This window comes from Quercus robur, chromosome 10 (assembly GCF_932294415.1).
Source record: "Quercus robur chromosome 10, dhQueRobu3.1, whole genome shotgun sequence".
Lineage (NCBI taxonomy): Eukaryota > Viridiplantae > Streptophyta > Magnoliopsida > Fagales > Fagaceae > Quercus > Quercus robur.
The window spans coordinates 45,899,290-45,924,940 of NC_065543.1; the positions used below are offsets into that span (position 1 = coordinate 45,899,290).

At 34.7% G+C, this 25,651-nt stretch overlaps 2 protein-coding genes across 6 annotated transcripts; both read right to left on the minus strand.

The window, feature by feature from the left end:
• Window positions 1–3,059: 3,059 nt before the first annotated feature.
• LOC126703667 (serine/threonine-protein kinase ATM) lies at window positions 3,060–7,808 on the minus strand. Of its 2 annotated transcripts, XM_050402713.1 has the most exons (3): window positions 7,722–7,808; window positions 7,529–7,601; window positions 3,060–7,325 (listed from the first exon to the last, which is right to left on the minus strand). In XM_050402713.1, exon 3 carries the CDS (start codon window positions 7,249–7,251, stop codon window positions 3,256–3,258), a length of 3,996 nt encoding a protein of 1,331 aa, XP_050258670.1. In that variant the 5' UTR covers window positions 7,252–7,325; window positions 7,529–7,601; window positions 7,722–7,808; the 3' UTR covers window positions 3,060–3,255. The 2 variants fall into 2 exon arrangements, with proteins under 2 accessions (XP_050258670.1, XP_050258669.1); XM_050402712.1 differs by lacking the exon at window positions 7,722–7,808 and having other exon boundaries at window positions 7,529–7,715.
• A 3,175-nt stretch (window positions 7,809–10,983) lies between these two features.
• Window positions 10,984–25,631, minus strand: LOC126703534 (pantothenate kinase 2). 4 transcript variants are annotated; one of them, XM_050402496.1, is made up of 24 exons: window positions 25,464–25,631; window positions 24,480–24,857; window positions 23,479–23,691; window positions 23,228–23,283; window positions 22,631–22,666; window positions 22,425–22,541; window positions 21,308–21,427; window positions 21,093–21,187; window positions 20,900–20,993; window positions 20,585–20,716; window positions 19,008–19,120; window positions 18,586–18,778; window positions 17,399–17,607; window positions 17,275–17,319; window positions 17,085–17,133; window positions 16,536–16,618; window positions 14,693–14,809; window positions 13,986–14,049; window positions 13,328–13,474; window positions 13,055–13,213; window positions 12,489–12,572; window positions 12,001–12,195; window positions 11,689–11,760; window positions 10,984–11,392 (listed from the first exon to the last, which is right to left on the minus strand). In XM_050402496.1, the coding sequence occupies exons 2-24, from the start codon at window positions 24,760–24,762 to the stop codon at window positions 11,303–11,305; spliced, it is 2,766 nt and encodes a 921-aa protein (XP_050258453.1). In that variant the 5' UTR covers window positions 24,763–24,857; window positions 25,464–25,631; the 3' UTR covers window positions 10,984–11,302. The 4 variants fall into 4 exon arrangements, with proteins under 4 accessions (XP_050258453.1, XP_050258451.1, XP_050258455.1 ...); XM_050402494.1 differs by having other exon boundaries at window positions 22,631–22,669; XM_050402498.1 differs by lacking the exon at window positions 22,631–22,666.
• Window positions 25,632–25,651: the final 20 nt, after the last annotated feature.

The following is a 25,651-nucleotide window of genomic DNA, read 5'->3' on the forward strand; positions in this document are numbered from 1 at the left end:
TGTTTATCTTAGTGTAACTTTCACAATATTATTTTCACAATAATTTTACAATAAAAGTTAAGTGGCAAGTTTTAATTGGCTTTTATCTAGATTCACAATTGACATCATTTTAAAAAAAATATCTTTAATAATAACTTGTCATTTAGATTTTGTTGTGAAAGTGTTGTGTCAATATCTCTATGCTTAAAATTGCTCATTCGTTTTTAAAAATAAATTAATAAATAAATTTTCTCTACCGGCTCTAGCTTACTTTGCCACTGGCTGGCGGCTGCAAAATGAAATTGTTTTTCCCTATATTTTTCTTCTTCATAAGCAAAAAATTACACCACTTTTAATACACAAAAATTACAGCACTATTGAACTCCACTAAAAAAAAATCCTAGAACTGCGGCTGACTAGCTGTCTAGCACGATTTTGTATATCCTGTACCCGGCATACTCTAGCACAGCGAAAAGAAAGCCGAGCACTGAGCAAAGGATAGAGAAAAGAGAGCGAGAGTGGAGAGGATTGAGTGGCGGTGTCGTTGACAAAAAAGCAAAGATGAACGTACACTTATATGCTTCATTTTACTGTCAAAATGATTTCTGTCCATGCATTGCATTGCATGAGATTATATATGCTTTGGAGCAAAACTACAGAGGAAGTGATCTCATAGCTACTATTAGTGTATATACGCCTAGCCCATTGGCCCATTGGGCTCAGGCCCATCCTACTTTACTTGTACAGAACATTACTTGCTGTGCACACCTACAGATAGAGCTCTAAGCTCCATATTTAGGATCACAACCTTGTTACAAGTGCCCATCTGGCAACTATTGCTATCTTTTGACTTGGTAGTAATCGAGCTGAACCAGGAAGGCACTAGTTAATTTGAGGCAGTCCATCTTCCTCTTAAACATGGACTAGGGTACGGGCCGGGTTGGCTGGGTTCAGGTTTGATTCGGTCATGCATGAGTCAGATCGGATTCTCGAATGGATTTGGACTGAGTTGTGGAGCCTATAATCTTTACCTGACCTTTAATGTGTCAAGAGGTTATTTATTTATTTATTACATACAAAAAAAATTAAATAAATAAAAAAGTGACTTAAGCATATTCTCTTTGTCTTCCTTTCAAAATAAATAAGAAAAAAAAAATGAAAACCACGAAAAATATGAATGTTATGTTATACATAAATTCTTAAATTTACAATTCAAAACTCATTAGCCTAATAATTTCACAAAAGAATAAAAGAAAAACATGATTTCACAGACTAAATATCAACCTCAAATGCATTTGTTTGTAGTTTATAAAATGTGAAATAAAGTTTATAAACAATATGATAACTAGCATTTTAAATTTACTCAAAGACATAATCCTAGTAGACACATGGACTCTGTAGGACAATGTGTTTGTTGGCCTAATTAATTAAAATTAGTTTAAAAAGAGTTTTCAAAATATAATAAATAACTAACACTAAATGTATATAATAATAAAAAATGTTACATATTTAATATGGGTTTTACCTACGGATGCCCTCAAAGCATATCAGTAAATCATTTTAAAAAACTTTTTTATGGAAATGTGAAAAAATGACTACCTTTTTGTGAATTTAAAAATGATTTTTTTTTTTTTTTGTGTAATATAGATGAGTAAATATAAGGTTGACTTGAAACAAGCTCAAATTAGCGTTTTAAATGATTAATAATAATAACATCAAGGTTGACAATTGAATGCAACAATAAATGGATGGGTGCAAGACCAAAGAGACAAAGATGAGTCAGGACGCCAGTTAAAGAGACACATACATATGGGTTCAAATCAACCATTGTTTTTATCAGACTAATTTTGGGTTGATCTTATTTTCATTTGGTTTTTCAAGAGTCAAATAAATCCTTACCCATACTTGTTTTTATCTGTTGGGTTTGTCAAGTTAACAAGTCTAGGTTCTCAATTATGCTGAATCTCCCATCCATGTTCGGATGCTGCAAAGGATGGCTAGAGCAAGAGTAATGGAAATGACATCAATAAGTAGGATCATCAATTCACATCACATTGGGAATTGACCCATCAAATTAACCATCTTTAGCAGGAAATGAAGATTCCTTCCTCTCAACACTTTTCTAGGGAGATAGAATATATGAATTAATAATGTATATGTCCAATGCTGAAGATTTTTTTTTAGAGAACAGAAGAAAATTCATTTAGATACATCATCAATTAAGTGGGACTCAAGGAAAGAAGGGACTTCCTCCATCCAGTAATGACATTCAGTAAAATTAATAATGTATATTTCCAATGCCTGAAGTTGATTCTTCATTGATAGGACACAACTTTTTTAGCAAGATAGGACATATGTATTGATAATGTGTATGTCCAATGCTGAAGTTGATTCTTCACTGATAGGACACCACTTTTTTAGCAAGATAGAATATATGTATTGAAAATGTAGATGTCCAATGCTGAAGTTGATTCTTCATTGATAGGCAATCTAAGGTAATCCATCTTCCCCATCCCACTCATCGGTTGTTTTGCATCATTGCATGAGTAGCCTTTTATGGTTTTATTGACATAAAGAATCTAAGATTGCATTTAAACCCCAAAAGTATGCACAATGAAATCTCAGGAAGTACCTAGCATTTACTGAAAGATGCAAGACAAATGTAAATCGCTTAGAACAGAAACATTTTTCATATCCCAAACTGGAAAAACCAAAGTGGGTTCAAATCAACCAATTTCTCCTCTAAAGCAGTCTAAAGTCCAGATATTTGGGCACAAGGCCTCCCCTCTGTTTAACTCAAACTGGGTAAGCCAGTAAAACAATTTCTCATAGTGGTAGAAAATGGCTTGGCAAAGTTTGTAACCAGCTGTTCAACAAGGTTTGCTGGCTCTAGGTTTGTTCTTTCAGCCAGGAACTCGGAATTAGCAATGAGTTATCAAGCATGACAGCCCAATATTATATGACTAACACATGGCTTAATTTCAAGAAACACATACATATGGATTCCCAACAACAGAAAGCTATAATTATACGAGAAAGAAACAAGAAAATGAGTAAAAATGCATGTAGATGCCTAGATATGAGCCATTACTTGTACCCCTTCAATTGCAATAAATCAATAGGTTCACAATTCTAACATCCACGTCCAGAGACATGGAGAGAGTACGATAGCAAATGTCAATTTACGAATCAAAAGGACCCCAACCAGTCTATCAATAGCTTTGCTATGCTAATAAGCAAATCTAAGATAAAGTACTTCGAATCCTACATTTCCTATTAAGTAGAGGAAGAACCAGCCATGGAGGTCACCTTGTGTAGAAGGCCTTTAATTTCGCTCTCCAGTTTAGCTCTCATCTCTGGAGAAAGATTATCTCCTGACTTCTCCAGCATTGATGTCATCATCTGAAGGTTTTGCCTTATAAAGTCAAGTGGAGGCGCCTCACCAGGGTTAGCCACTGACGCAGACGCCTTTCCAGGAGTCATAAGTCCTTCCTTTGTTGGAGAGCCAAGAGTTGTGAGTAAAGGCCCCTCTGGTTCAAAAACTCTGGAGCTAGCTGACAGATTTTGGAGCCGATAATTGACAAGGGCTGCACCAAAAGGGTTATTCATCTCTAAACTCCGAGAAGCTTCCTCAGCATCAGCACTTTTCAGAAAAACCACCTGGGCACTACCAGAATCTTTCATCGACTGTGTTTCTGATTCCTTTAAGGGCCCAAACCTGCAAAATGTAGCGAGAAAGTCTTCTTTTGAAGGCACAGGAACTCCTGGGGCAAAGGTCAACAGAAGAGCAGTCCCCGGAGCTTCTTTGTTAGTATTAGGTCTCCGGACAGTCAATTTACTTCTTGGATGCTCTGACCTAGCCTTTTCTTTTCTCTGTCTCTTCTTCCGCTCTGGTTTGATTTGAGATAAATGCCCATTAGTCTCTGGAATTTCCTTTCCAAACGAGATATATTCACCACTTATTCCATTTAAATCTGGTATGCCCACAGTAAGTTTATTCTCAGCTGGTGCTTTATCCTTCCTCTTTCTCCCTCTCTTCCTCGGTTTACCTTCAGCTGAGAGGAGGCCAATCTCTTGTGGATCTTTAACCAAGAAGCCAGGGCTAGCATTACTTCCCCCAAAATTCAGTACACCAGCAGAGTTCATAAATAATGAAGGCGCTTCTTCCTTCCCTTCCCTGTCATTTTTCTGAGTAATACCTTCAAAAGAATGTGGGCTCACTACCCCCAGATCAATGACCAATGAACCAGTCGTAGTAATGTCTCCATTCAGATGTTGTACACCAGAAGTAGTTTGAATCCCTGAGTGCCCTGAAGCAGCTTCTTTCCTCTTTCTCTTTTTCTTCTCAGGTTTACTTGCAGAAGCAACATGGGCCATAGCCGGTTGATCTTCAACAAATGGTAAGTGTGTAGCAATGTTCCCATTCAAATCAGGTATGCCAGTCACTTGTTCTGTTTGCAGACCCATTGGACTTGCTCCATTATTTAGCTGTGTTTGCTTAGGTTTACCATTTGACATGAGATGGTGATCCTTCATAAATGAGCTACTTGTAGCAATATTTATATTCACATCTGATAGACCTGAAAGCGGTTTAGTCTTCAATCGCCCCGAGGTTGCCTTTCCTTTTTTCTTTCCAATCTTCCCCTCAGGTTTAGGGTTGGATGAAGGCAGACTTATCTCTATAGAATCTTTCCCCGTATGTGTATCAGGGCTTTTGTTAACATCCAGTACACCAGAGACATTGTTTCCAACTACATTTGGTATGCTAGAGGTAAGTTCAGCCACTGAACGCTGCAAGGTTTCCCTCTTCTTCCTTTTCTTCGAACCAGATTTAGTCGCAGGGGAAGGGTGCTGATTCTCCAGTAGATTATTTTTGAACAAGTTGGGCTCAGCAGCTATAGTCTCATTTTGACCAGCCATATTCTTGCAGGACAACTCATAAATAGATTCGTCATGATACACCGAAATTCTATATCTGGAAAAAAACCACTCAATTGAATCAAAATTTTCTTTCTCAATTGGATATAGGCAATTCACAGCTGTAAAACGGAGTTCAGAGAGCAATTGAGCTGAAGATTCGTTTATTAACTTTGAATTACCATTCCTATTACTCCCACTAATGACTTTCTTGTACCACTTACTCCAGAACCTCTTGCTGCTACATTTAGCAATTGCAGGGGACTCAGTGATGTGATCAGAACTGATATCTGCATCCTCTCCATCAGGAGCTATTGGAGCCTTGGGGTCTTCTGTTTCAGCTGGCAAGCCCTTTTGTTCCCAGTTTATGTATGGGTAAGATAAGTACCTGCTCTTCTTCCGTTCTCTTGACTCAAAGCCCGTTTCAATTCTTCCCTTGCTCCCACCTTCAACTTCAGAATCCTTTGCCCTCTTTCTCTTCTTCAATTTTGATGCCTTGCCACTTGAGACAGTAACTTTATCGGCAACATTACTTTTGCAGTTCTCTTCATTCTTCTCTTCCGAAAAAACTTGATGCCTTGATACCTTTGATTGTTTCTGCGACCTAGTTAATGGCGAGCTTTGCAAGTTCTCTTCAGCTGGCTGTGTACTTTGGTCTTCAATCTGAATATCGGATTTTCTTTTAACCATTAACATTTCATCATCATTGTCTTCAACAACATTTGTTTCTCGGAGTTGATGCATTGGCAATTGTAAATGCCCTCTGGAACTGTAGAACGCTGATACACGATTTTGTGCAACAGCAAACTCAATCATTCCAGGCTTGCAAACTGCCAAGGCAAATTTTTTGAGTTGTGCTAGAAAGTTTGCAGGTTGGAACTGAGAAACTGAAAATTCATCAACTTCACCAGAGACAGGATCTGGTCCTGTAGCTCCCTCCTTGGATTGAGGAGACTGAGCTGACAGCTGAATTTGTTTCAAAGCACAAGAACAAGTCATCTCCAACTTCACACGCCTACCAAACTCTTGTCCAGCCTTCTCCACAGCTCCAAGGAAGCTTCTAGACTTGTTCTCTCGCAACATATTTTCAAAGTACTTGTGGAAAGGCTTCAATTGAGATGGACTGCACCAAGCAACATGGCTACTCCTGATATATCCAATAAGTAAACAGTTCCTCTGGTCACCCTTTGCAGCATGCTCCGGGGCATCCAAAGGATCATAAATCTTTCCTGGCCACCATGTCTTACTTTTTGTTTTAACCCACACAATATCACCCACAGAAAAATTATATTCCTGATTCTCAATTCCACTTTCCTCCTCATCTTCAGCTTCTTTTGACTTCTCTCCACTACCAGTCAATTCAAAACATTCTTCTTCATCAAGTCCATCAGAAGGACCACAGATATCCACAAAAAGCGATATACCATCTCCCGAAACTTCAATCTTCTTAGCTGGATGAATTTCATCTAATCCTGACCCATTGTCCTCTTTCATCCCCTCCTCTTGCACAATCTTCTCAACTCCCACATCCTCACACCCATTACTCACCAAACCCCCCAAGTCCCCATCCAATTTTGATTCCACTCCCACAACCACATTATCCCTATCAACCTCACCACCTACCATATAACCCTTCTCAATACTAACACCATCCATGCCACCCTCCCCAATATTGGTCATCGATTCCACGCCCACAACCACATTTTCACCTTCAACACCACCATCTCTTTCCTCAACTTCAACCTCTCCATTGACCAATTCCACTACGTCAATTCCAATACCAACCATACCACCCTCTTCAACACTGACCATTGATTCCACACCCACAGACACACATTCACCTTCAACACCACCATCTCTTTCCTCAACTTTGACCACTCCTTCCACCACTTCCACATTGTCAACCCCAACACCATCCATGCCACCCTCTTCAATGCTGACCATTGATTCCACACCCACAAACACATTTTTACCTTCAACACCACCATCTCTTTCCTCAACTTCAATCACTCCATTCATCACTTCTACATTGTCAACCCCAACACTATCCATGCCACCCTCTTCAATACTGACCATTGGTTCCACCCCCAAAAACACGTTTTCACCTTCAACACCACCATCTCTTTCCTCAACACCAACCACTCCATTCACCGCTTCCACATTGTCAACCCCAACACCATTATCATTCACATCAACCCATTTGTCATTTCCTCCAGCAGAAATCTCCAGAATGGACTCAAACCCATTATAGTTCCCACTTGAATCAAACAACCCAGCAAACCCAGAAGATTCTTCCAGGCCTTTATCACGTGGGTCATGGGCTTCTAGGGTTTCTGGGGTTTTGGGGCTCTCCATATACAAAGAATGTTCAAATTTCCAACACTCCTTTTCCTTTTACCCCAATATATCAACCTCACTACCACATCACACTGATCAAAAACAGAAAACAAACACAAAAATGAAATCTTTGTCACTACATAAGTACATAACTTTTACACTGTTCATAGAAAGATTCTAAATTTTCAATCAAACACAACACACACAGAGGAAAAAAAGCAAAAAAAAAACCAAAAAGAACATTTCATTAACAGGTACAAATTACCCAAAAGAAAAAGAAGAAAAAATAAAGTACCTGAGGAACATAGAACTTAGCATTACATTAGTGGATGATCCAAGTAGCCCCAAGTTGAAGAACCAGTTTGATCCTAAAGAGAGAGAGAAAGAGAGGTCGATGATGGATGAGTTTAAAGGAGAAGAAAAAAATTAAAAAAAAAAAAAAAGTTGTTTGCTTTGAGAAAACAGTGTTTTAGACAAAGGCAAATTACTCTAGAGAGAGTGATAGAAAGAAAGATCCTCTTTTCATGTGACTGAAAGAGTGCTGTCCGTACTTAAAGGGGTTATACTTAGGACTGTCCTGGCCCTGTTGGCCAAACATGCAAGAGAGAGAAAAAGATAGATTTCAATAAATAAAAATAGATTGTTGTGTTCTTTTCTCGCACGAGTGGTGAGTTCTGTTCGTGACAAAGTAGATCAGTTCTTTCTAGATGTTGTTAAAAAGTACAAAATATCACTTTCACATGGTCCCACTATATCATAATTATTTATGGTATGAAACTTTTGTACTTGCATCTCAAAAAGATAAGTGCAAATCTAATGTTATTTTATTTTTTCTATTTCTTTTTATCTTTTTTTCTAACTTATATTCCTTTGCAAAGTTGAGGAATCCTAGGATGCTACCTGCCCGGAATTAATTAAATGTGTTTGACTTGGTTCATTTTTCATCTTTATTCTACTTATTTATTTATGTACAGTTTTTTAATATTTTATTTTTTTTATTATACTGATGGAATCTTTGTTTATTTCGGAAAAAATAAAAACTATTTTTTAAAATAAAATAAACTATGGGATCTTATCAAATAAATAAATAAAACATGAGATAGACACATTGGTGTCTTATATTTTGGTTCATTAAGTATAAACGAAACCTTACAAAAGTGATAGTAGTATTTAATTAATTATGTTAACATGTGGTAAGCTTTTATTGGTGGAGTATCGAGTGGAGTAGGAAAAGTGAGATAGAAGATTTGGACGCCTTGAAGAACTTCTCTTTTCCAAAAAAAAAAAAAAACTTGAAGAACTTCTCTTTTCTTTATTAAAAAAAGAGAGATATTATACCACAAGAGCATTATACTAATTGTAGACAATATATATATATATATATATATATTGATTGTTTTCTCTTAGGTTCTTACATTTTCTTATGTGTAATTTTTTTAATTTTTTTTGTTTAGATATTAAGTTTCACTGAAAAAAAATATTTCCTTTTATATTAATATTTTTAAGGTGTAAAAGTTATATGAAAAAAATAAGGATAAAAAAATAATAAAGAAACAAAATTTTAATTCAAGAGAAAAATATGTAAAAAAATATTGTTTCTTTTCACAAGTTTTATGAGTTTAAACACTTTATGTGGTAACATATTATTTTTCATAACCATGTGTATAAGTAATAATATTTGAAAATAATCATATAATAAACTTCATAAATTGATATTATTTTCAAATTAAACCCCCAACGTTTAGATGTATAAATGATTACTCATTACTATATGGTTTAAAACTTTTATATTTTAATTGTTTTATGAGTTTGTATTAAACCTATATAAGGGTGTACTTGGGTTTATCTAATTACTATAAATCATCATATGAAAATTATAACATAACTTATTAAGATATAAAATTAAACCTAAACAAAAAAATAAAATAGATATTGTTATCTTTTATTAATATTCACAAGAGTGGCATTTTAATTGTAGTACAAATTGGTCTAAGTTTTATACATTAAATTTGTGTGCATTATTCTCATCCATAATGGATACAAAACTCCGTAGGTTTGCAGGTGTATCATATAAGGGTTATGGAGATATGTGTTAGTTATAAATTTTGCTCTCCTAAAATAAAATGTTGGCTCCACCATTAACAGAAGAGGATTATATAAATAAAAATTAATAGTGGGCGCTTATAGATATTTTTTTAACAAAATTAAAAATTCAAATTTAAATGAAAATTGATTTTCGGATTTATTTCGTTACATAGAAGATATTAACATCAATAACATTTATGACTTGTACAAATAAAAAAATTGCGGAACACGGAGAGCATAATGTGAGAGACTAACTAGAAGATTATCACTAACGAATCAACACTTATACTTGCAGTCATTTTGCATAATCATTTTTTTGAGAGAGAGAGAGAGAATTAAGTCATTTTACATTTTATATATATATATATATATATAAAAGTTTATTGAAATCATTTGAGTAACATGATTACATGGGAAAGGACAAAATTTTCTCAATTGTCACTTTCAAAGTCATTTTTTTAGTAATTTTTTTTTTTTGGGATTATTTTTTAGTAATATCAAGAAAGGAAAATTTTATTTTTTGAAAAAACAGAATAATTAAGCAACTGATTTATTGTTTTGGTAAAGATTCCATTTTGTTTTTTATATTCCGATAAAGATTCCTTAATCCATTGATTTACTCTAATAATTATCTCTTATACAATTGAAGTCTAAAATGCCTAAAGTCAAAATGTTATGAATGTCTTGCCACTATAGGGAAGAAGAAAATTGGTTATCATTGAAAGGCCCTCTATCAATTCTCATGGGCATGTATGGAAAACCACGTGAAAAAGGACTGAAGTGGCATGGCCCTCACATTGTTTATAATGTACTAGTTTTGAATGCTTATCCATATAATCTACACACCATTTTTCAGAATTTGATTTTCACATGAATCTCATAACTGACACTATTTTATTGTTTATAATTAACAATTTGCTACCTCAATGATTATGAAAAAAAAAAAAACTGTAAAAAGAGTTAAGTAATTCCCATTAAATTGTATAATCAATGGTTTACCTTGAAAAACAATTGCTGAATGAGATATCAGCCTTTCAATTCTTAATAAATTGTATGGATCATGTTTGAGATTTTCATAATCTTTTTGGTTCCTCTCTTTTGCAAAATCAATATATATAAAAGTAGAGACCTCATGTTAGAGAGTATGAAGTTGTGCCATGCAGAGCATTCCTTGGTGTTCTCTTTATTTAGAGTTCTAAATTAACAAAGTTTGCATTTATATCAAAATATTATTTCATTAAATTAGCTAATAGAGTAAATGCTTATATTAATTATCTATAATTGTGCATTAATTATTTATATCAGATGAATTTAAATGATTATTTTTATAAATTCTATCTAAGAGATAATTTTTAGTTGGAATAATAATAATAAATTTAGAATATGACATTCTTACTCATATTTAGTTGCTTTGACAACAATTGACTAAAAAAAATAGATATTTGTGAATCCACTAAAATAAATCTTAGTCTTTTAAATTTCCTAACTCCTTTCAGTCACATGTAATACATATATATTAACCACTATATCATGCAATTTTCAATTTTTGAACACACACATCTATATAGTATGATTTCTATTTTGTCTATAAAATAACTAAAGATTATAATTTTTTACAAGGAAATTTATTCAAATTTTTTTTTATACATCGATAGTTTGGGGATATGAATCATGAATAATTCTATTTGAAATTGAGGTGCCAACCAATTAACCTACAATATTTTTGACAAACTTATTGAAATATTGGAAAAAAACTAATAATAAATTCATCGGATTGTGCCAAGCAAAAAATATGGTAATAGGGGATTGGATGGGCAGTTCAAACCCTTTCTTCAGTGTAATAAGGGCCTCTTTGGTGGTAAATCAAAGAGAGAGAGTAATACAAAACTAGTGCATTCTTAAATTGTATTCGTAAATATGATATGGCACCACATCATGCTTCTTTAAGTACTGTGTCTGGATTTGAGTGTCTGAAGAGAAGCTTTCAACTGGCTGGTTCATATCTACAAACACAATTGTATATGTTTCCTTTAATCAATTTCTCTGCCAACCTCTGATTCTTCACCATTGCAAGCTGCAAGAAAAGTTTTTCATGTTATATTAAAGTGTCAAAGGAAAACTTTAAAACCCGTTGACCTCCCAACATGGCTTACAAGATTTCTTACATGCATGCAGTTTGAAAGCAAGGACTTCATTTCAATGAAAAATTATAACAGTCATGATCATCAAACTCGGGAAAATATGACCTCAGAAAATTTTATTGAGCTATTACTCAAACAATAAAGTTGCCAAACAATCAAGAAGGCTAGACAAACAATTGCAACCCTCTTTTTCACATCCCAAATGAGACACAAGAACATAGAGTCTTACCTTCAAGGCATCACATTTAAATCGAGCATTGTAGTTGGTGTGTAGAGATCTACCCATACCTTCTAAAATAATCTGCAGAGCACAAACCATGATTATAGTGTCTTTCTCTTTATTTATTTCTTCTTGATTCTATATTTGCAACAATTTGTTGTAAACTGTAAAGGACATTAGAAAAAATACAATAAAAGCGAAAAAAGCTTGCAAATGTCCTTCTGGCTTGATTGCACCCCACCCCCATTTGTGGGGCTTGAACTGGGGATCGAGCAATGTAATGCTTGACATGGATTTCAAAAAAAGGAATGAGCATCATACCAAATCAGCATCTTTTGCAGCAGCAGCTAGCTCAGAGCTGACCTGCCTTAAGTCAATGCATGGACTCCCACACCCATTCTCAACGACCATCAACGGAACCGAAGATGAATTTTCTTTAGAACCATCTAAGGTGTTGATCATTGCATCCACGAGTAAGCCTCCTGCTTCAGCAGCTCTGCGAAGGATGTCACAATGCTGTGGACAAGAAGAATCTATTACCTTCTTTTGATTAATTATGTGACATCAAGAATACTGTGTTCAGTGTATCATGAAACCATGAATACCAAATAAAAAAACCAAAAAAAAAAAAACATACAACCCAGATAACATTTTCAATTTCAAAAAAATTTCTGACTACTGATAATCCTTGAAAAATATAAACAAGGTGGATTAATGATATTATGGTCAATGATATGAATCTTTAAATGGGACACCTCAAAAAAAGACTTAGATCAATTGCATGGAAGTATTCATGCAAATGGACAGACCTTGGCTGCCTCAGCTACAATGTCAGGAAGCTCCATTGCAGTTACATCATTCAGAGCAGGGAGTGAGTTTGCAACCAACACAACCTGCAAAAAAGAATCCCATTGCTCAGTTATTATGAGTTGGCAGAAGAAACTGATCCTATATCAGAACAGTCAAACACCCATCACTTTGACCGTTCTCTCAAGCATTTATGCGCAGGAAAATCATAATCTCCTCAAAATGACCAAAAAAAAAAAAAACTAAACTAGTAATATTTGGGTATGGTAGGACAGGAACAAGAAGTATTACTTCAACATTTACATTGGTGGGCAAGGAATATATGTTTTATTTCATAATCATTAATCAATGGGCAAGGAATAAATGTTGTAACAGTATTATTTCAACTCACACTGTAGTTAGGAGTAAAAAGAACTAAAACAGCTCTTCCCTGCAGAGATTCTAATGATTGGCAACACCATTCTCATTGTTAACCAAAAAAAACAAGACAAACTGGGTATGAAACCCTACTATCATGGCTAATAGACAGATATAAGAGCTTATTAGCATTAGAAACAACTAAACTTACTTCAGTTCCTCGTCGGAGAAGTTCCCTTGCAAGGGGAAGCATCCCTAGAACAATGTCAGCACCTGAGTTGTCCACAAAGAGTAAAGCTCTCCTATGTGGGGGAGGCTTCCTGTCTCCAGACCCAAACATTCTCTCTTTGAAGACATCGAAATTATCCACCTAAAGCACGTAGCAAGAAATTTCTTTTAAACAAATTCTACCAGCACTCAACTTAGATCAATAAAAATAGCAAATCAAGTTCGTTGAATGGGGAATATTTTTGGCTCCACTTACTCGCCAAGGTCTTTGCATCTTATTGCGACTCATTCTATATATTTCAATAATTGTTCCTTTATGATAGAGATCCACACAGGCACGGGATCCCCAGTCAAAAATGTTTGCAGCTAGAACACCTTCAATTAGAGTTAACAGTCTGGCTTCCTGCAAATTAAAAAGTGGTTTCAAATGATCAGAACAATGGTTTTAAAAGAGTGCCAGGTACAGTCACCTCAGTATGCTGGAAGTAAATGGATGCCCAAGTGATTGCCACATGAACCAAGCCAGGAATCTGCCCTACTCTGGTTTTATTTAGTTTTGTTAGAGTTACTTCTTGTTATTTTTATATAAGCATGTTATTTTTCATTAGCATAAAGGTATTATTGTAATTGTGCCATAAACCCTAATAAAAATGTGCTAAGGTGAGGGACTTATAAACATAGCCCTAGACCTTTTCTCAAATCTCTCTCTCTTCCTCCTTTCTCTCCTTTAAACCCTAATACCTCATAATTTACAACTTACTTAGTTTTAACAGCATATAATGACAAGTGAAATATCCTGCATAACCTTTAAGAAAGATCAGAATTACAAAATGCAATAACATTCCTATTGAACAGTTTAACTTCTTCTGTTGAGCAACAGGAGGCACAGAACAGCAGATTATAAATACTCCTACCTCACTCATGCTATCTAGCTCCAATAACAGGTCAGGTAAAACAGCAAGTGATGCCTCATTCTCCCTGTTACATTAAAAAATAGTAGGGCAAAACAAAATAAGTAGAAGAGGTGTCAGTAGACTGTGTGCGTGTGTATGTGAGAGAGAGAGAGAGCACTGTGCTTGTATAATGTCCCCTCAGCCTTTTCTGTTTTATTTATTTTTTAGTAGTTCAGTTTTTATTTTAATTTTCACATCTAAAGATAAAATGATTGATAGATAATTAATTAAGGGAGAATATAAAACCTAAAATAACATGTCCGCATTGACCTTCCATGGTTAATCTATTTTTAAAAACTTACAAACTAAACCATAGCTAAAGATTGTTGTTTGAAAAAAAAAAAAAAAACACCTAGAAACAAGGATAATGAATGTATGCTATACTACCAAACACATACATTTAAGAAATTCATTCTGTGTGGATCACACACATGTAATTCCTCAAAGCAAGTACACATGCAAATTGTTTAATGCTCATATAATTAAAACCATACGTTGCTCAAAGCAGACTGCTTAAATTGTACACATGACTTTCTGCATGCAGTGCACAAATACAACATACTTTTAATATGTGGAAGTAATCATCCATTACACATTTACAACTTGAAATATTTCAAACAGAAAAATCAGAAAAACCTTTACTGCTTGCTAAAGAAAAATGCAGTTACCTCTGTTTTATACTTCTGTAGGCATCAACAAAATGGAACTCCCTCAAGCACTCTTCCCTTAGTTCCAATAGATTGGCCAAGCCTAATTTTCCATATGCTGCGGGCTCCTCCATCAACCTATTCGGGCAGTTGTAATTGGTAAATGATATAGGTAAAAACTTTGAAAATTCAAAGCGGATAAAGTAACAGAAATAAAGATACATGGAGTCTTTCAAAAGTAATTGATGATTAATAACAACTTCATGATACTTTTATGTTACATTGTCCAAACCAAATTGTCCATGATGTTCTCACTTTCATTCAATGGCTCAGTTCATACAAACCTAGTGATGTGGAAAGAACGAAGACCATTTTATTTTAATTTTTTATTATTTAATTTTAGAATTCAAATTACATTTTTTTCTGCTGCAACATTGGTTTTTTATTTTAATTCTTATTAGCTAATTAGATTATTATGAGGTTGACCAAGAGTGAATCTATTTCAGTAAGGAAAAAGGACTTTGCCTATGGGAGAGATTGATTTGGAATCGGGCAGAGGAAAAGGTGATGGGCCTCACGTGCTCACATGCATTCACCCAGGGTTGAACACTCATATTAAAGCCTTTCTTGGGTTGATGGGCCTCACGTGCTCACATGCATTCACCCAGGGTTGAACACTCATATTAGAGCCTTTCTTGGGTTTTCATTTTGAAGCCGTGTGAATCTGTCCCTAGAAAGCCCAGGCCCAAACCTGGCAAACCAGAAACACATGGTTCAGGCCCATGCCCTATGACAGCTGGTCAACAGCCCTAGGCAGCAAGCCTGGTTCTTGTTTCAATTCTTTATTAAAACAATATTCTAGTACCATGATGGTGATATTGAAAGCACCTACTTTTGGTGGTCATCAAGACCCGCACATCTTCACTAATTGGTTACATGCGATGGATCAATTCTTCGAACAAATAGGCTTACTAGATGACAGAGAAAGTTTGGTTTGCCAAGATGAAACTGATAGGCAGAGCCAAAGAATTTTGGTACAGTAATGAAAAACTCCATCTTAAAAGGAACAAACTTACCATAACCAATTAGGTAGAAATGAAAGAAAAAGATAAATATTTACCTCAATCCTATCTAGAGAAGTATCTATTCCAATCCTAACAGTGTTCATGTAGATTCTAATTCTAAGTCTCAATCTACTATGGAACAAACTCTAGAAAATCTGGTAAAAGTCATCCAAACCCTTTCAGCAAAATTTAAGAACTTGGACACTAGGGTAGATGGCCTTGGTTCCTAACTAGGATCCATTGAGTCTTCCATCCAAAAAGTGCCCAACAAATTGAAGATGACACTTCCGAAAGGAGAGGCAATACCACCAAAACTTATGCTTATTGAACTACAAGTACCAACAAATGTTGCTACAACGCTAGGGCAACAAGAACATATCGCAGAGCCTAAACAAGGAATTGAAATACCAGAAGCATGGGTAGTAGACTTAATACAACCTATTAGAGAGTCAGATATATTGCTTATCTCTGAGAATGAGGATTCCTCACTGCTTGGTGAAGAAAAAATTTAACAATAGAGCAAAGAAATAGTAAGTTACCTAAGCTGATGATCATAACTACAATAATTATTGTCCTTTACCTGGAAAATTTTCACATTAATTTAAATTATTTGAAAAGAACAATAATTATGCATCAATTTTAGTTCTCTTCTTTTCAAAAAAAAAAAATTATAGTAGGAAGCTATCTAAATGGGAATGTACTTTGTTAATCCCCAAACAATTAACCTTTTTATTTTTTCCAGAAGTAGTAAAACTATGCAGTAAATGTATGAGATAGAATTTATGAAATCATAAAACTACCTCGCCAAGTGCGCAGCAAATGCACGAGCAAAAGCGTCACCCCTTCTTTTAGCATCTTCAGTTCTGCCTTCACTTGCTACCGCCTACCATATTGCTCATTAAAATCTCACAATCATAATGAGACAATAAAACAAACCCTTAATATATTTTTATACATATATTGGCTCTTAAGCTTCCCACTTCTTATACCAAACAATTAATGAAAAATTAATAAAGCACACAAGCTACTCCCAACAATATACACGTGGTAGCACAGCATTACTATAACCAAACAAAACAAAGGTGCACATAGCACAATAGATTAAGAATAACTTTCTCTAATTTATTTCTTTCAGAAAATTTGGCGGGCCAGATGCCGGCATAACACATCATACGGCCCCTAGCACATAATAAACAGCAGATTAAGGAAAAAAATTTGGTGTTCATTAATTGCAGTGTTACCAGAACTTCATAGATATTTCACTTTTTTGTCACTTGTTGCATGGCCAGATTGTGTATTCGTGTGTTTGAGAGAGATTTTTGGGGTTTCATGATGATATCTATTTTTACCTTATCAACAAGGTCGGGCAAATGCTCTGACAGGACAGTAAACCAATACCTACATTAAGATTAACATTTAAAATAAGCTAAAGAGACATTAGATTCATATTTTTGTAAGTAATGATTGGGCATTAACCATTCTTATCGCTTATTATGTAAAAAGAAAATCAGAGATTCCAGATTCACTGTATGTACTCACTCTAACTCACTGGGATCCGCAAGATCAATAGTGTTAGGCTCATACCTGCAGGAGAACTAACACAATATTAGAAATCAAACTTTTTAGAAGTAAGCTTATCTAATTAGAGTAGTATGCAACATACGTTTTTGGGTCTGCCAATAGAGGGAACACCTCTAAAGTGGGCACCAAATGAAGAACGCCAATATTTAGAGCACTTGCATCAGAACGCAGAGTTTCTCCTTTGGATGAAGGAACTTCAAAGCCTCCAAGTCCAGTAGTACCAGTTGGAGCCATTGGTACAGGTGCAGTAATCTCAGTTCCCTTCCGCACAAACTTCTCCATCCATGAAATCTGCATATGAATCCAAAATGTTCATGAGAATTTGTACGAATACACAAGAAATTCAACCAAAATATTTCTGATAAGGCATGGGCTTCTGGAGCTAAGAGGATAGAGCATAGAAGTAAAAGCTCAAAATTAGTTAAAATAGAACATGAGGACTTCACCCAGCCACTGGCCTCTCTCTTCAAGTACTAGACTATTGAGCACATTGGGAGCAAATGAAGGAAAATGGCTTGGACAAGGTATGTGAGTTTTCATACTTCCCCGGATATCTAATGTTTGTTATAAGAAGAATAATATTTCTTTGAGCTCAACATGAATCCAACAGAAAAGGACATATGTTTACATTGCAATGCCATGCTCCCAATGTGAAGCTCAAACACAAAACTCAGATATAAGATGAATTAATTCTTAAAAGTACCTGAGAAAGGGGGGGAAATCAACATATACACCCCATGATGATCCTAATTATATACTAATGGTTTCAATGGATCTATGAGACTACCATTGATTGAAGTACAAGTTCATTTTGCATGATGAAGTTGTAAACCAGATTAGTTAGTCAAAAAGATGACTTAAAGGTCAACCTTTTTGCCAATTTTGCAATTGTGTTTTTCAACTTTAAAGGTTCTCTTGGCCATTAATCAATTGATTCCAAAGTTTCTGCCTTTAAAAGCTATCCAACTGGAGGTGGAATAAGTTCAACCTTGACAGAATATGATTCCAGAAAACAACAGAAAAGAAATGTGATTCCAGAGAATCATGAAAAAAAGTTCTTTTGGCAACTTTTATAACTGTCTTTCCAGGAGAATCCTGTGCTGCAATTAGTAGGACCGTCTTAATGATAAATAGGTTAACAGCCAAACTCAGACCTAACTCATTTGTCATCAAGTTGGGTTTGCAGCATGCAGAATACCCAACCCAGTTACAATAGTTTCAAGTGGGCTAGCAGTACAAGTCAGATTTGCCAACTCTTACTACACTTGCCTTCTCGTTCAAATCTCCAAGTGGTGGGCCATGGATCTTTCCTCCTGTGTATGGTGCACCCATTGGGAATCTTTCAACTAACTGATGGACCATCAAGTCATCAAGACCATGCTTTTCATAACTCATGAATGCACCTAAAGCTCCCAGAAACCCTTCATGCCGCAAGAACATTGCTTGTGCTTCTCCTTTTGACCTAAAGAAAAATTATATTTTAAAGCCTAAAGTCAAATTAGAAAAAAGTAATGAACCAAAAAAAAAAAAAAAAAAACCATTAGAGATGAAACTGACCAACACAAAAGCAAACAAGGAGGCATTTTATGTGCAAAATGAGGAAAAACTGGTTTAAGCCTTGTTTATATTTTTTAAAATTTTTAACAATAAATATAAAATCCTAGAGTGGACCTCAACAAAGTAACACTCACCAAAATTGAACTGCAAACGAGATAGTGTCCATGGTATAAGCATGACCTCTTATAAAAAATCCTCCGAAAAATATTCGCTTTAGCCCAAATCGTAGCGCATTCAAGTAAGATATCTACACAGGAAAAGAGTCAGACCAGATCTATAGACAGCCAGCATACAGATACCAACTATTTGATTCGTTAACTAATATGAAAATACCAAAACTATCTGGAGGTGCACAGATTGAGAGGGCCTTATCATTGAAACACACTTAAATATAAGATATTAAAACAAAATACTTATAAACCATTATCTCCAAAAAGTCCCTCTGAAGTCATGAATCACAGATCAAGTGCAGTAAGTTCACCAAATATGTTTTTTATTTTCCCTACTTGAGAATTGAGAGTGTAACAGCCACATTTTTTAGGAGAGCATGAGATCTATCGAGCAATTGAAGTCCTTGCTGCCTCGCACTTTGTTTGATTGGTCTCCAGCATGGGGTTTTACCAATTGTACTTCCATTTGTTATTTTCAAATCTCTTAGATCTTCTAATTGATTTGCTTGTATTTCTTCAAGGTGCATTATGTTCATCATTGTGAACATACAGTAATTCCTTTCATTTGCAATAAAATTTCGATTACTTATCAAAAAGAAATATATATATATATATATATATTCATATATATATATATAAAGATTCAAATATACATTAAACTAATATAAATTTAATAAACTCAAAGTGGAAAAAAAAATTTGCTTAATAACTCAAATTGATAGTGGAATTGCCCAAAGTTTCGAAGTTCATATTTATATAAGTTATTTCAATCTCTTAAAAAATTTGTATAATAAATTTAAAATCAATTATAAATGAGTAATGTGATAACAATCTAGTCATATAAAGTTTAAATATAACATTTGGTATAATTCTCTTGTCATAAGTAGTGCACAAGGTGGTCTGGGAGAGGTAGTTGGTTGGAAACCTTACCCCCAATTTTGGAGAGGATGATTCCCAAACTCAAACCCACATTGCTTGGGGGGTGGGCACTTGCCATCACACTAATGTCTTTGACATAAGTCTCTTATAGGACAAAAATGTGATAGCTATGATCAAAATGAAGTATATTGTTTAATCATAACAAATCCAAAAGATAACCAACCAAAAAGCTCAAGGATAATCAATTATCCTTGTTTGTGAAGTACAACGCCTTAAGAATAGTGTTTGTACAATAAAACAATGGTCCATGTCATTTCCTTCAAGATTGAGTGGTTAATTTTAAGGATTCATTCATTTTTAGCAAAAATAAAAAAATAAAAAAGTATGCCTAGGTGTGCTTCGTGCTTCTTCAAAAAGTGCACCTAAGGGGAACTTCATTAAATGAGCTTCACCTCAAACAAGTGAAGAGCATAGTCCTTTGGAAATTGAGCTTTGAGCATGCTTGAGCACACTTTTAATAACACTGCTAACATGACAGGATGAGATGCTATAACATCTTATTTTTTCTAACCCATATACTCTGGATGAGGTATAATGGCAGTTGCTTAATTGAATTTTTCTAGGAAACTTGCATAATAAAATCCTGTAATTACACAACTCACCTGGCCAATATTATAAGAAATCATTCGTAAGAGAGAAAGGGATATATCTTCTGGTCTGTAATCCTCAAGCTCCTTGTTTTCTGAAATAGCCTTGCCAAAACTAGAAGCAATAGTTGACGCAGAGAGACCAATCTATAAAGATTTAAGGTTGGAAAATACTTAGTAATGGATTATAAAAATTAAAATAAAAAACTCTGGCTAATATAATCTATAAATAAATATCTGGGCTAATTCAAAGAACCTAAGGATTTTCTATGGCATGTACAGTTTATATATCCCAGTACAGAAGAAATGAAAATTAAGATTAACATATACCTTAGAGTAATCCATACCACCATAAATATCTCCAACAAGCATGTCTATGGTCCTATTATCTCCCCTTTGACTCAGCTCTAGCAACTCATCAAAACTGAAAATGGAATTAAGTAATGCAAGAACTTATCAAAAAATTTAGACAGAGAGATGGAGACATAAAAACACTACAAAATTGAATAGAAATCACACTGACCTCTTGCACTTTGTTAACAGCCTTCCCAAGCCCCAATAAGTACCACCACCAACATTTGTCCCACTAACCCGCTGAAATTTCCCATCCCCATCAACCTACCACAACTCGAATCAAAAGCAGAGATTAATTTAGAAAGTTATTACCATTGTTTAGCTTAGCACTTATCAGTTAATAAACTGCAGAGGAAAAAACAAAAACAAAAAAGACAAAGGTACCTTGATCATACTAACACCAGATCCAATATTGACAAGAAGATAAGGAAACAAGTCATTGTGGTCAATCTGCACAAATTCTTTGTGACCCTCCCTGTGTGTGAAAGCTTCATGGCGAATCGCCTACTAAAAAACATGGTCAAATATCTAGTTAACTATTTCAAGAAGCACATGAGTAATGGAGGAAAAGAACAACAAATAATGAACCTTTTGGTAAGTATGTATTCTCTTAACATGCATCATCATTGTTATTGTTTATTCAGCTACAATGGGGTTAAGATATAACTACTAACTGCAAATCTTGGGCACAAAAGTAACTTTTCTGCAAAGCATAAAAAATATATTTATTTATGTTCATTTTCATGCCAACGTTTTGGAAGCAACAATGTAAACCACGTAATAACATTTTGATCTCTCAGAAGCAAGATCTTCAACCAAAATATGAAAATTATATTCCATCTTTCAATTTAATTGGCATGACATAATTTACTGAGTCAACCTGTTTGATGATTTTAGTTGCATGTGCTTGCACACATAAGTTATTATAATATAAGTGAGCATCCTTGGCTATTTGCCATAGTTGTTGTGCTACATTGATGTAGGCAATCCATAAAAAATAAAGGGATAGAATCATGGTTCCAACTCTTAACTAAGAAGAAAACCCTCACCCCCGCCCCCCACCCCCAAAAAAAAAAACCCAGACGTGTAATGGAGTAAGTATTATGAACATTAAACCATCTGCCTAGAACTACTAAATTTAATTTCTCAAACATCTTATGTCCACTAGAAAATTCCAATAAGGAGCTCAGATATGAATATAACATTAAGTATACTTAGGTCTTTCATGCTGTAGAATGTGAAACAAAATAGAATCCAACCACAAATCCAAAACTAATGCCAATTCAAAGCTTTCAATCATGATACCAGAAGTATTGGGTTAGAAAGGAGAAAAGGTATGTAACTTACTTGTTCATTACTAATTATCAAATTAATTCTTTTTCCTAATACAAAATACTCAAATCCACTTGGTGCTTGTGTCACTTACCAGTTAAATAATAAAAAATCACATACCAACAAGCACATTCTAAGTGATACATAAGAAAGAAATAGAATTTTCCACCTTAAGCAAAAAATTTGCTCCTGCCACAAGACAATCCATCTCATCTTCTTTGTCCAGACTAACGCCAAGCCTTTCCTTGAAGAGATCTGCAAACTTGTATGCCCCACCACCTGTGGCCTTCACACAATAATCAACTTGTTGATAAAGCATGTGTGAAAAGAATGACAAAAAATCCACCAAATTCAAAAAATTCAGATAACCCATGCCTTAATTGAACAGTTTTCCAACTTTGAAACTGATGACTGCTGTACAATCACAATCATGATTGAAGAATCAAGAACTTGCAAGTGCCAATTAAGGAAAAAATATGACAATTTCGGAGGATTTCTAAAATAAAGAATTCAGAGAATAATTACCTTGACAACGAATGAAAAGAAGAGGAGTGTAAGGAAAACAAGACTGATTCATGTTTATGCCAAATGAATGGGTTGTCAATGGGAGGAGGACCTTAGAGCCAGGAAGCATATTACAAGCAAAGTGGGCTTTATAAAGTGTGAATGCATAACCAATTAATGGAATGATATTGCAATCTTATGGGGTGCAATTTTTTGACTATATTTGTTTCTAACTACAAGGAAAAGTAGCTAAATCTTGATCAAATAAATCCAGGTCTAGAGGAAAATTAGTCTCAAATGCTACTTTTTGTATTAGTAACTCTAAAATCTAATTAATGCATAATTTATCTCATTCCGTATAATAGTGTGTAAAATTTTTAAAGCCCTGCCTTGAGGTGTTTTATTCCATAAGGCAGTACAAAATGCAACCAGCTTTTGAGATGCTGAAAGTGCTCAACAGAATTTTACCTTGATAACAGCATTGTTATCGGCTGGGAGCTCAGAATGCCAACGCGAATCCATTCCTATCGACAAGAGAATATCACATCATCCCCAAAAAGGAGGGAAAATAATGAAAATGAATGTAAGCAACTTAAATTTAGTCACATAAACTAGTAGAAATCAAAACATATAATTCGACAAGCTGGTACATTCTACTCTGTTTAACAGTAAATAACGATGACAAAAGCAGGATGATAAGGAAGAATGCAGAGAAATACCACCACAGTGAAGCTGCTTGGAAGAAATAAAGTCTAAGCACTCGTTAATTTTGTTTGTCTCAAACTTCACAAAATGAAGCCTCCCACCAAGAATAGGGTAGCTTCTCCTACTACCATTGGAAATCCCTAATCTCTCCTTCAAAGTCTTCTTCCTCTTATCATTACTTGATCGGTCCTCATGTCTTGAAAAGTAGACCAACTTGATGAGTGACCCTGCCAATAATTCACAGAAGAATCTTAAATTCCAGTCAATCTTCAAGAGACTTCTAACAAACTTGAACATTTATCAAGAAGATAGTTGTAAGTTGTAAAGATAGCAGGGGACCCGTTATTTACAATTGAAACAGTCATACTTGACACTTTTAAAGTTTATTCAAGAAGATAAAAGGTAATTGACAAGTATTTATTGACAAATAACTTCGCAAGAGAGAAGTGGTGGGGGGTACAAGGCTAAATGTAGTTTTTTGCAGCCAAGCATATAAGGTAAAAAGACTGTTATTTTCTGCAAATAAAGTAGTATTGATCACATTGGAGTTATGTTCATTAGCATTAACCCTGCATCATGTTGTCCATTGAAGTTCAAAAGCACAAACATTCATTAATTTGTTGACAGTAATCGCACAACAAATGGTGGCACTCAAGAAACATTTCTCCTTCCCCGCAAAGGCAATGAAAAGTGAGGATAAATATATTCTCACTATAAAGAAAACACAGTAATGGGAAACCAAGAAATAGAATAGCAGTGTAGTGTCCCAAAAAACCATTCATAGGGAAAAAGTAAAAAACAAACATGAATGGAAGAATGTTATATACAAAACTACAAACAAGTGAAAAGCAACATTCACAACAACCCAATAGAGAAAGAAACAACACAAAATCAACAAATACAACCACAATCATTTTGGAGACGGCTCAGAGTCAACCACATGTATTCTTTTTCATCATTCTATCACAAGAACAAATAGCCTGAAAGAAAAAACACAAAGGTGAAATAATTATACCTCCAAGGTCTACAGCCAGATGAGAAATGTCATCAGACTGATTAGGCAACAAAATTATGGGATCCTTCTCCTCAAAATTGCCTTCAATTGCAGCCTTGCTAAGGTCAAGCTGAGGCCTTGAACTTGACCTGTGAATAGAATTGCCTCCAGGAGGGGACATATCTCTCTCACCTTGACCTTCCTCTCTTACTACCCCCTTGTTGTCTATAGCCAAATTTGTATCCTCCTCCCTTACCTTTATACCGTTAATTTCAAGAACTGGGTCCTCTGTTAGATTAGCCATTAATCCCAAAATTCCTCCCCACGCAGCTACTGCCTAACCCTCCACGCAACCCAACTGTTCGTGTTTGGTCAGACTCCTAGTCGCTCACTTTGTCCCTATCCAACAGAGACAAAAACAAATTTGTCTAAATAAATATCCCAGGTACTGAAAAGTCTAAAATTCAACGTAAGGAGTCAAACAAAACCCAAGAAAAATAAAAATAGGCAAAACCCATTTCATTTTTCAGAACTAAAATTGTAAGTTTTTATTAGAAATGCAGTAAAAATATAAACTTTTTTTCAGAAATGATAAATATAATTAATACCCAGATGAAAAAAAAAATTCTTAAAAAAAAAGATGAAATTTTTTTAATTATTTATTAATTGATAGATATAGTTATTGAAATTTAATGCATTTAGTACAGCACTGGACCAGCAGAAAAAGATGGTTAACATTAAATAATAAAGATAGATATTGATTAAAAAACTCCAATCTCTCTTATTGGAGGAGTATCCTACAAGGCTACTAAAAATCCCCATGAAATTTTTTATTTTTTTTAATAAAAGAGAAAGATAAATAAAATAAAATAATTTAAATATTAAAAAAAATATGGGGTTTAGGTGAGGAAGTGAAAATGACTGAACTGAATTTGAAACCAACGACAACAACAACAACAAAAGAAACGGTATTAAAAGTTTTGGATCTTAAACAGTGGTTCTTACTTAAATGGGAGAAGAAATTTGTTGGCGAAAACACAAAGACAAGTAAGAAAGTAAGAACAGGAGAATTGGAATTTAAGAGAACACAACACACGGCCAAAAGGGGCTGTCCTTCTTCGTGTTCTGTTCCTGTTAGCTGTGAACGTTAACTTCGGACATGATGAATGTGTTTGGTGAAATTTTGGTCAGTT